Below are 12,256 nucleotides of genomic sequence, written 5' to 3'. Positions count from 1 at the left end.
TTAGGTGCCCTCACACCTATCAAGGCCCCACCTTTTGCCACCTGACTGCTATACTCTGTATATATCACAGAAGATTCTCAAGATCTTGAGGGTAATTCTTTTGATTCCCCTTAATCAGTGACCAGGATTCTCTCGCTAAATTGTTTGAGAGCAAGCTCTTAACTAGGCAGGCAAGGCAAGTGTTATTTAGAATAACAGGACTCAAAGTGAAAACAAAACATGAAATTTATTACATACACATATACAACATAATATACAATTTGAATTAGAAAGCATACAGTCCTAATATTCAAAGTCGGCTCAGAGATACCTTGCATATATTATTCTAATTACAGTTTCCATTAACTAGGTAATCTGAGTTGACCATTATATGAAAACACATGATTCATTCTTCTTACCCTAACTAACTCCTAACACTTGTACATTCACTGTACTTATTTCTTTTACTCCTTTTGTAAAATAATAAGAGGAGTTTACCTCAATATATGAGCATTAGAGCTCTGATTCATACTATCTAATTCATTTACTCCTGGATACAATTCTGTTTCATATATTAACAATCAAATATGCTACATTCATCATTCAGCTCTGTGTTCTCACCACTCTGTTACAATATTCCTGTAGACCAATGTTCAATTTCCTAAAGTCCCTACTTGTTACTGGTCATTCAGATAAACCAACAAACCTTCATCAATAAAAACACTACATTCAGAGTTGCTCATACAACTTAATTATCTTAATTATCAGTTTAAAACATTATTCAGAATTCTTCTTTATACACTTTACTACCCTCCTAACACATTATAGCTTTTTGTACATCAATTTCATCTGTTACTCATTCCTTAGTTTCCCTTGCATTATATACTAACCCTTTTTAATATAATAAACTCTGTTAGTATATATCTACCTCAGAGATAATTTATCTTTCACTTTACTTTCTATGGCTATCCCTTTCATTAATTACCCTACTATTTCACTAATAGTCCTTTTGTTAACTTAGTGTACTTAATATATCGCTCACCTACTTCTATCTTTTTCTTGTCTTTTTCAGGGAGGTTACAGGTTTCCATCTTAGGCTCTCCAGGCTATCTTCTTAGGCTTTCCTTCATCTGCTTTCTCCTGAATCTGCTTCACATAATTTTCCGGAACTCTTGGCTGCATGGGTCTGGCATCCTTTCTCCTGCTTTGAATACACAACTCCTCCTTTACTACCGATCATTCAGACGCATCTTTCTCCAAGAGGTCGTTACCTTTCCTGGTTCACTTAACTGTCTTTCATAACCCTTTGCTTATCATCCTTAGCCTTCTCGTTACTTTTCTACTCTTAACTATTTTTCCCCTTTCTGTTTAGGGCCCTTTTTTGGCACTCCCTACATTTCTTCACTGCCCGACTTACTTTTCTCACCCTGTCTCTGCCATCACCCCTTTAGCCACACTCCCTCTTACACTTGCCACTTCTGTCTTTCTCACACTGACTACCCCAACTTTTTCTCCATCGTTTGAACCTCCTTCCCCATCGTTTGAACCTCCTTCCCCAGGACTCTCTACTAATCCCAGGAATTTACCTAATCGCCTCCTCTTTTCTATTCGTTAAAAATTTTACCTTAACTATTTTGCCCCGTGTGCAAACCAAGCCTTGTTTCCCTGATTTTCTCGTCTAGTTCTCAGGGTAGCACAATCTTTTCATGTCGTCTCCCAGGATAGCCATTTTCATCTTTACACATTTGCGAAAATGTTGACAACTTACCAAACAAGTCGCCACAGTGACCTGGTGTTTTTCAACCTAAACGCTAGACCATCGTGACTTATGTCGAGCTGCTGCATAGATCAAACGTGTCTTAATCACCGACCCATTGTTCTGTTTCCAGTAACCCTTTTCGGCTCCTTCACTAATGACCACTCCTTTCCTAGTATGGGGTTGCTGTTCTTGTTTACTCACCGTTCACCCCTTTTCCCACGGATCTACATTTATATGTTACTTTCTCTTCCATTTGACTGCTATTCAATTTACAAATCTGTAAGCGCTAATTTTCTAAATCTAGTATTCTTCCCATATATGCTTCTCTTAAATGTCAATTTCCTTTCCATATCAAAGATTAAATTATTCTCAAATTACAAATTTTCCCATAACCTCTAAATATCCATATTTGTAACACTGACATCTTACAAAGCTATCAACTTCCACAACAACAAGTAGAAGTCTGTTCCAGCAATCAACTACCCGCTGGATAAAGGCAAACTTCTGCACATCTACATTCTACAATCGTCTTTCCTCAATTTGAATATTAAGAATCTGGGGAGCATCCCCAAGTTCTTAATCTGAGCAAGCTGAAGTATCTCATCAGCAGTGAGCCTGCTTAAACCATTCAAGGCCTTATACACCTCAATCAGATCACCCTTCAGGTGCCTAGTCTCCAGGTGCTGCAACTTGCAGAACTAATGCCTCTCTTGGTAAAGGCATCCCATTGTTCCTTTCACCTATCTTGTTGCCCTTCTCTGTACTCGTTCTAGCAACTCTACATCCTTCCTAAAATGAGGTCTCCAGACCTGTACGCAGTACTCAAGGTGTGGCTTGACCATTGACCATGATAACTCCCAGCAGATATTGTAGTCCCCAGAATCCTGCCCCCCCCTCGCTGCTCATTACAATAGAAGCAGTGCAAGAATCGCTTTCGCCTCTGCCTGCGGCTACTGTTAATTTTGTCTGTGAATCTCCCCATGCTAGCAGTTTTTCCGACCCCCCTTTCTATTTAAGTGTATCCCATCCCTGTCGCAGTCCTGTTAGCAAGCACAGACCACGCTGAAAAAATTCTAACTCTTGAGCCTTGCACAATCTCTCTGGGGCCGAATTGATTGACAAGGCTCTCATCATATACTTCCTCCCATCTTGTCTGGACAGAATTGCAGGCACTTTCAAATTTAACCCAAAGTCGCGTCTTTTTTTCTACTTTTACCTGTACTTGTTAAGTAAATCTGCAGATCTCTTACTCTTACAGTCATTAGTACCAACGTGTACAACAACATCACCTTTTGCGCCTTTAAAAGATGATATCTGCTCTAAAACGTCATCAACTTTTGCCTCTGGCAGACATACCCTAGTCCTGTTCAACCAATCATGTGCAATGACTTTTTATACAGTAGTTTACGTTGCTTGAGACTTTTGCCCTGTATTTAGTTATAAATTGAATCCTTAATTTTTAATTCAGATCTCTCCTTAAAATTATTTATCTAACCTTAGCTGATAACACTGGTAGGCAAAACAAAAATTTGCTCCCTGTTTAAATTGAGAGTGATTCTTGTAGATTATATGTTGCTGAATTCATAGATTGCAATCTTATTGCTGTAACACGTAAGAGATTAAAGTCAAAACGTTTCTTATAAAAAAAAGACTTCAAATATTTTAGGAAAATGTATTAAATATTGAACAATGGGCCTATTAACCTTATTCTATTTTCAAAAATGTTTATCTGATAACAAAACACTTAATTTGTTGGTTTTTTTTTGAATTTTATAATCGTTCATTGGTGTCGCCTGTATAATGTATTTGGACTATTTTCCCTGGTATCTTTTGTCCATTGAGAAATATCTTGGTGAAACCCTACACCGTGTTCATCGGTGACCTCTCCCTAGTTTTCAGGGAAAAAAAGTCTAAATGGAAACGTAGGAAAGGAAGCTTTAATGACAGGTCTCGGTTTTTCGGTCGATATACTGATGGTGATGAGAACTTTTTAAGTGCATATCTGAGTTTTTGAACATATTTCCTACGAGAATCTGTCGAAATTATTTCAGGGGGGAAATTGATGCCGATAAGTGCAAATTTAGCCTTGCATTACAAAACTTAATTTATTATAGAAGTTTTTAAAACCGTGTTTTCGTCGTTTATTTGCTGTCTTTAGTCATTAAAGTGGAAACTCATTGATATTAGTGCTTTCCCCGAGACGTCCGATTCCCATTGATACTGTATTTAATTTATAACAGGAAATAAGCAGATATTTCGATCCCATCTGATTTAAAAGTCCTTAATTCTCCTTATCCTTTAGTAAAGTAATCTTCGACAGAAAATTACGATTCCATCACCATATAGAAGAACTCTGCGCTAAATTCAACAAGAAACGGTGGGTTGCCAAGCAGCACTTGCTACACATTCACAACAGTAACCTGATAAAAATGTATATCAGGATGATGATTTTTGGAAGTGTACTGTATGGAGTAGAGTTGTGGGGCTCAGCTGCAGACACCACAATTAAACCATTAAAAGCCGCTGAATACTGGCTCCTGAAGTGGGCAACCTGGAAGTGTCATCTCCCACCACAGCAGCGCACAACACCGATGGCCAACGCGCTGAATTTAACCAGGTTTTCAGCATTAATGCACGAGAGAAGACTCATCTTCACCGTAAAAATGATTGCCGGGAGAGTCTCAGCACCCAACGTTTGGGACACCGTGTGCTGGCGGATTCCCCAACCAGGTCTCCGCTCCACTCCCAAGCTTCTTGCTCTTCCTTCGAGACTACATTTGAAAGATCGGTTCCTCCCTTATCAGAAGCTTCATCTGGTTCAATCCCTGGATGCGGACTTGTTTAAAATCATAGATGATAAAAAGTATAGACAGCTCATCCTGGATCTCCACGTGGTCTGCACAACTACCAACTGATCTCAGATCGTTATGGCGGGGCAAGAGACTCTCAGAAAACTGGACTTGAGGAAAAGTTTTTGTTATCACAATTTGTTATTTTTGTTATTTTGTATTAGTTTTCCTTTCAAGTCAATGTTATCTGCTATGAGTACTTTTTTTTTTTTTTTTTTTTATTATATAATTTACTTATAATTAATCTTTACACTTCCTTTATTATCTCTGCCGTTTGTTAACCCCTGGCATGATGCCGTGAAGGGTATTGTATGGTCGTGGTACCTGCGTGTACCGGTGAACTGTACAATAGAGATCTTATTTATTTATTTAAACTGCTTCATTAGACAATACGGGCACTCCTCTACTTACGTACTACTCTCAGATACGTACAAAGCTGTTGCTATGTTTGGTTATAAGAATCAATTTTGAACACTTTCGTGATATTTTTCTAAAGCAGATTTCTGGAGGTCACCACTATGAAACAATAAAAACGATTAGCAGTTTCCGGTTTATTGAGCTTTTCTGTTAGTGCTATGTAATTATAAACGGGTAGTAAACTTTCGATCTTATTTCATTTGCGGTGATACCCATAGCTGGAATTCTGTGGAATTTTACGTTATTATGGTGAAATGTGCTTCCCCTTCACTGAAATCTTCAATAAAATATCTGTTTATACTCCGGCACAACAACCAAGTCAGTAGAGTTTACAATAAATCGTCAATACCAATATTTATCTTATTTTGTAGTCATGGGCTCAAAGAACGCGTACTATGCACGCTCACTCCTGACCACTGGGCTACGTCAATGATATATTCTATCTTATTAAAATCAAATAAATTTTCAGAACCGTCTCTTCATTCCTATTTTTTGAGCTTCGTAAAGTTGTTACTCCGTGTCTCACTTGCGCGTATCGTGTTAGTTGCAATTTGTGTGTTCTTTGTAATTGATTGCTTGCTTATTTTCTTACTGTTTTAAATTTTACGACCCAAAAAGAAAAAATAATAAATTTCAGTGAACAGAAATATCAATTAGTTACACTATTAATTAAGCTATGTACGTAAGCGTAAATTTATTTTTATTTTGCCAACCTGTGGAAAATATTCTTCCGATTTTCACGCATCATTTAATTTTGCTAATTGGAGGAAGTAAAATGTAAATTTGTGCTCTAACTTTTATAGCCTGTGGATAATATTTCTCCTATTTTCGCTTATTAGAATAGCCGTTTAATACAATTAAAATTCAGTTCGCAAACATGATCACAATGACGGGCGTTTACTACTTTTCGTATAATGAAAGTAATTTTATTTTGGAGAGTATATCATAAAGTCGATCGTAGATTAAATTAAATTACTTATCATATTTAGATTAAATTAGTTTTGAATAAATACTGTATTCTACATTATTATTCATTGTATTTTTTTTCAACCTCATTTAACTCGGTTACAAATCGTAAAATGCTGTACATGATGAAGTTTGTTGGGGGTTATAATCTCGGTGCGTTGTACTGTACATGTATTATGTATCTACAAGACCGAAGTTGGACTTACGTACATGAAAAAAAAAAAAAAAAAAAAAAGAGAAACCCGATTAAGCAAGTCGAGGAGTGCCTGAAGTGTAATATTAACCTTTAGAATGTCTGTTGTGCACAAAAAACCACAAAAATGTGCACAAAAAGCAACCTTTGGCTTGACATTAATTATTTATTTATTTTAGACTATGTATATAAAGTGCTTAGCATCATAATACACAGCCATTTCTGAATAAACAGAAAATTTTTAAGGTGGCATCGTTTTAGGTTATATCTCATATTGTGAATACCTTCACAACGAGTTGCCATGATATTGCACTACTTCGAATAAGTAACGCTTCACCTAAGGAGAAGACTAATGTTACTTATTCTCAGATAGGTACCACCACCCAGACAGCACCGTTTCAGGGCTATTTATGTATGTAATGTGAATATCTACTCGAATATCCACTTGTCCCTATTAGACTTAGAAAAGCAAAAAAGGTAGAGGGAAAGTTATAGTAGGAGTGGAAGAGGAAAAGAAACGGTGTAGAAGAATGAAAGGGACAGTAACTCCTTCAACTCACACCACTCAAAAACTCATAAACTCCTCGAATAGGCAACGCTTCCCCAGTGGAGAAGGCTGTTGTTACCTATTCTTGGAAACTCCGGACATCATCAAGCTCCCCCTAGCGGCACCGTTTCAGGGCTATTTGGCCCTTCTTCAGTGAGTGGGTAGGTACCCAAGTGATGCAATGATGGCAAAAACAGTTATGAAGTATAACTCCACAATATGAGAGATGCCTGATGGTGTATGATGTATTTAGACTAAGGCGCATTTAGGGCTAGAGCCTCAAGCTGCGAACAAATTTAGACTATGTATATAAAGTGCTTAGCATCATAATACACAGCCATTTCTGAATAAACAGAAAATTTTTAAGGTGGCATCGTTTTAGGTTTCTGTTTATTCTGTTTATTTTTCTGTTTTTTTTTCTGTTTTTTATTCTGTAAATTTTCTGTTTATTCAGAAATGGCTGTGTATTATGATGCTAAGCACTTTATATACATAGTCTAAATTTGTTCGCAGCTTGAGGCTCTAGCCCTAAATGCGCCTTAGTCTAAATACATCATACACCATCAGGCATCTCTCATATTGTGGAGTTATACTTCATAACTGTTTTTGCCATCATTGCATCACTCGGGTACCTACCCACCCACCGAAGAAGGGCCAAATAGCCCTGAAACGGTGCCGCTAGGGGGAGCTTGATGATGTCCGGAGTTTCCAAGAATAGGTAACAACAGCCTTCTCCACTGGGGAAGCGTTGCCTATTCGAGGAGTTTATGAGTTTTTGAGTGGTGTGAGTTGAAGGAGTTATTGTCCCTTTCATTCTTCTACACCGTTTCTTTTCCTCTTCCACTCCTACTATAACTTTCCCTCTACTTTTTGCTTTTCTAAGTCTAATAGGGACAAGTGGATATTCGAGTAGATATTCACATACATACATAAATAGCCCTGAAACGGTGCTGTCTGGGTGGTGGTACCTATCTGAGAATAAGTAACATTAGTCTTCTCCTTAGGTGAAGCGTTACTTATTCGAAGTAGTGCAATATCATGGCAACTCGTTGTGAAGGTATTCACAATATGAGATATAACCTAAAACGATGCCACCTTAAAAATTTTCTGTTTATTCAGAAATGGCTGTGTATTATGATGCTAAGCACTTTATATACATAGTCTAAATTTGTTCGCAGCTTGAGGCTCTAGCCCTAAATGCGCCTTAGTTTATTTATTTTATTATTTTTTCCCATGTTTCAGACTGGAGAATATGGAGGTCATCATGCCAATATGGTGTTAAGCGGAGTGAAATGCACGGGAAGCGAGAAGAACATCGCAGATTGTCTTCATGATGCTTATGGGCGTATCTTCTGTCCAGGAGAATCGAATATTGCAGCTGCCATCTGCGCAGTTTGTGAGTATGGGTCCATTATTATCGGTTTTGAATGTCACGAATATGTAATGGCTCACAACGTTCCAGTTTTCAATTTAAAAACAGCTCGATGTGTTGAGTATAGAGTAATTGAATGTCCAAACGAACAAGAAGTTTAATTAAATAATCAATCTTAAGCCATGTGAAAGTAATATAGTTCTGGAACTCCAGCATATTACATATTAGGTAAATATTGCTGTCACCATAACAAAAAAAAAAAAAAAAAAAAAACTGATTAACGAAAGAACGAACGAAACTAATTAAACACAGCGAACTACTCCCTGGAAGAGCCCCTTCAGCCCACCGCACAAAAGCAGATTCTCAAATAAGAGAAACTGATTTCATAAAGTAATAAGTATATAAGTCTCTCCTTGCATTCTTTCCCCTCCTCCCTTCGTATCCTGTTTATCCTTTCTGAAGTGTGTACAGAAAAAATAAACAAGATACGAAGGGAGGAGGGGTTATGCTGTTAATTAAGAAACACATAAAATCGAAGTGCATCCAGTTTAGTGTGGCAAAAGCAGTGGGAAAGCAAAAATGAGAGTAGGAGTATGTTATCGGCTTAATGATTCTGAGTACAGCGAACAACTGCACAGAGAAATAGTGGGCCAGTAAATCAGAATGTCTTATAATGGGGGATTTTAACTTCACAGATATTGACTGCAACTTGAGTTGGTCACTCTCGCACACTAGCAAGGCTTTTGTGGGTTTATTGGAGGATTGTTTACTACAGCAGTATGTTCGAAAGACAGCCAGGAGTAATATTCTGGAATTCATTATCAGCCGTGATTATTCATGCATTAAGAATCTGCAGATAAAGGAAACGCTGGTGGCAGTGATCACATGGATTTATTCAAAGATGGAACTACCATCATGGATAACGGAACGGTTTTTCTTTCGCAAAGGTGATAACAATAGTCTCAGACTGTTTTTAAATTCTATACAGTGGGACCAACTAATGATATTACTAACAGCAAATTCTCTAAATGGGAAGCATTCAAGGAATGAATTTATCTTGGAAACTACTAGGATTTTCATACCAACAAGAGAAATACTGTTCAATGTTGAGGCCTAAATGGATGTCAGATAAATTAATGAGATCCGTGGCAGAGAAGAAAAATACATGGGATGTATATAAATTATCAGGCGACAAGGAAGACCATGGTATATATATAAGCTACTCTGTAATCAAGTCACAAAGGAAGTTAGGAAAGTGAAAGCTGATTACGAGAAATCTTTGGCAAAGGCTGCAAAAAAAAAAAAAAAAATAGCAAAGACTTAAGAAGAAAGGGGATGAATCAGATTGGTCCCATTGATATCGATGGTTTGACTATTGATGATCCTGCTCAGCTGACAAACTGAATGAGTATTTTACATTCACACATGAGAAAATCTGTAGGGAAGTGGAGGCCAGAAGCGTATCAAACTCCAGCAGGGAGTTGAATGATTTTGTAATAACTGAGTGCATAGTGGAGGAAAAATTGTTGAAGTTAAATTTAAGAAAGGCACCCCTAGTAGATGGGATCTATCCAGTTATATTAAAGGAGGCAGCAGAAGAAGTATGCAAACTCTTATCCATAATTATGAGAGCACTCTTGAGCTCGTGGGAGGTCACTACAGACTGGAGTTGTAGTGACACAGTAAAAGGGAGACACAATAATTACAGACCAACTAGTTTAACTTCTGTTCCTGGAAAATAATGGAATCACTGATTAAAGAAGCGTCACAGAATCATCTAGACAACACTGCAGTTATAGTTCAGATACAGCATGAGATTGTTATAGAGAAGTCTTGTGTGACCAATTGGATCAGATACATGGTCACAAAGGAACTGGATGGAAAAAAAATAATTTTTTCGTTATTCGGATTTCAGCAAGGTTTTTGATACTGTTGCACATGGAAGAATGCTGTACAAATTAGAGCGGTATGGTATTAAGGGCAATTTGCTGCTATGGAAATAGGGGTGGTTGAGTGGAAGAAGTAAGGGAATGGTAATCAATGGACACTGCCCTTCGTGGACTAATCTTATAAGTTTAGTCCCCAGGGTGCAGTTTTGAGCTCATTATTGTTTCTTATATTTATCAATGATATTAATGAAGGAATATCAGGCTTAATGTCCAAATTTTCAGTGATACGAAGATTGGAAACGTTCTTAATTACAGAACATTACTGCAGAAGGATGTAGAAAAGTTGGGCTGAGAGGTGGCAACTGAAGTTCAACATTGACAAAGTACTGCATATGGGTAGCATTAACTCCAGAGTAATGCGATGCTCAGGTTAATAAAAAAACTAATAAGACCTGGGGATAATTGTGCAATCAGATATGAAGTTTTCTGAGCAGTGCAGATAAACTGCCAGAGCATCTCATGGGGTCTTGTCAATGATATACAGGAATTTTGCTAATAGGGATAAGGATTTGATTTTCCCTTTTTATAAGGCAATGACCATGCCACGCTTGAGTATTGCATACAGGTCTGGAGGCCTAATTTTAGTATGTAGAGCTGCTGGAACGAGTACAGGGAAGGGCAACGAGATTGGTGAAAAGAAAGGGTTGCTCTTACCAAGGAAGGCTTAAGTTCTGCAAATTGCAGCATCTGGAGATTAGGCACCTACGATGTGATCTGATTGAGCTGTATAAAGCTTTGAATGGTTTGAGCAAGCTCAGTGCTGATGAGATTCTTTCTCTTTCTCAGATTACTCACCTGAGGGTACATAAATTCAAATTGAGGAAAGACAGTTGTAGAATAGATGTGCAGAAATTTCCCTTTAGCCAGCGGGTGATTTGGAACAAACTTCCATCTGTCGTGGAAGTTCTATCTACCTATATTCGACTTTATACGGCAGATCCCCGCTTCGTCATTCACGTTTTCCAAAGTCACCGGACCTGTTCATCTTCAAATTTCTCTTTCTCATGGCTAATTGTTCACCTTCCTTCCATGTTTTTCCAGAGCGTCCTCGGCTTCCCTTCCATGGTGGTATCCCCTCATATATAATTTTAGGCCATCTCTCTTCATTCATGCGCAGCAGATATCGAAACCATCTCAACCTCCTATTTTCTTTTCGATCTATAATATCTTCAACTGCGTACATACGTCTTCTTATATCCTCTTTTGTTATCCTCTCTATCCTAGAAACCCTAGCACTATGACGTGGATAGTCCATCTCTAGGGCCCTATGCTTCTTTTTGGCACCCTCTTTCTGTGTCCACACCTCACAGTCATAACAAAGTACCGATTCCACTAATGACTGTCCAATATGTTTTTTAGTTCTACGGGAGATATTGTTGTCACACGATATCGAGTTGAGGGAATTAAGCATCTTCCTACTTTGATGAATTCGTGTGTTAAATTCTTCTTTCCCCAATTTTCCTTAGGTAATCTACACCCAAGATATTTGAAAAAGTCAACAGGTTTTAGATATATAGACTGTTTAACCTCCAGTTCATCAGGATGTTATGCTGTGCTTAGGTATTCTGTCTTTGTAAAATTGATATTGAGACCACATTGGCCATATGTAAGATGCAATTTTCTCAACATGTATTCTAAATCATAAGTTCGTGCAATGATAACCATAACAATTCCATAACAGCTTCGTTTCCATTCTTGTAAAGCACATTCCAAGAAATCATTAAAAAATAAAGGTGATAGACTACATCCTTGTCTCAGTCAATGTTTTTTTTTTTTTTTTTTATGGTTTGGGTTAGATAAAATATTCCAAAATTTAATATATGCCACGTTGTAATCGTAAAATTCCCAAATCAGTACCACAAGCTATGGGTCAACTGACATATTTTGAAGGGCTAGCTTGGAACAGAGACATAAGGCTTTTCTAAATCGATGAAGGCAAAGATTGCCTTCATCGCTGTGGAAGTTGATAGCTTAAATAAATTCAAGGAAAAACTGGACAAACTTTTGGAGCAAATTGGATGGGTGCAATAGGAAGGGTGTTTTTTTTTTTTTTTTTTTTTTTTTAAAGCTTAATACTGTATACGCTTGCTTTCTTGCATCATATCCTCTGCTAATAAATAAATAAGAATAACAGGCATGATTTTTCTGGGGCGCGCTCACTCAAAAGATCATTATTTCCACAGTGAACTGCTGAAACGCAGACAAACGTAAACTGGCGCCGCTAT

The 12,256-nt window shown here is 37.6% G+C and overlaps 1 protein-coding gene across 1 annotated transcript in view; it reads left to right on the top strand.

Annotated features, from left to right (window-relative positions):
* LOC150085724 (lysyl oxidase homolog 2-like) overlaps positions 1-12,256 on the top strand; it is a 286,714-nt gene that overhangs the window by 196,930 nt on the left and 77,528 nt on the right. Inside the window, exon 4 of the mRNA XM_090374205.1 lies at positions 7,953-8,106. Within this exon, the coding sequence (XP_090230331.1) occupies positions 7,953-8,106 (154 nt within the window). The remainder of the gene's footprint in view (positions 1-7,952; positions 8,107-12,256) is intronic.

Source organism: Mastigoproctus giganteus, chromosome 5 (genome assembly GCF_048544385.1).
Source record: "Mastigoproctus giganteus isolate SK-2022 chromosome 5, ASM4854438v1, whole genome shotgun sequence".
NCBI lineage: Eukaryota > Metazoa > Arthropoda > Arachnida > Uropygi > Thelyphonidae > Mastigoproctus > Mastigoproctus giganteus.
Note: the sequence above shows the minus strand (reverse complement) of the source record. Positions and strands in the feature narration are given on the sequence as shown.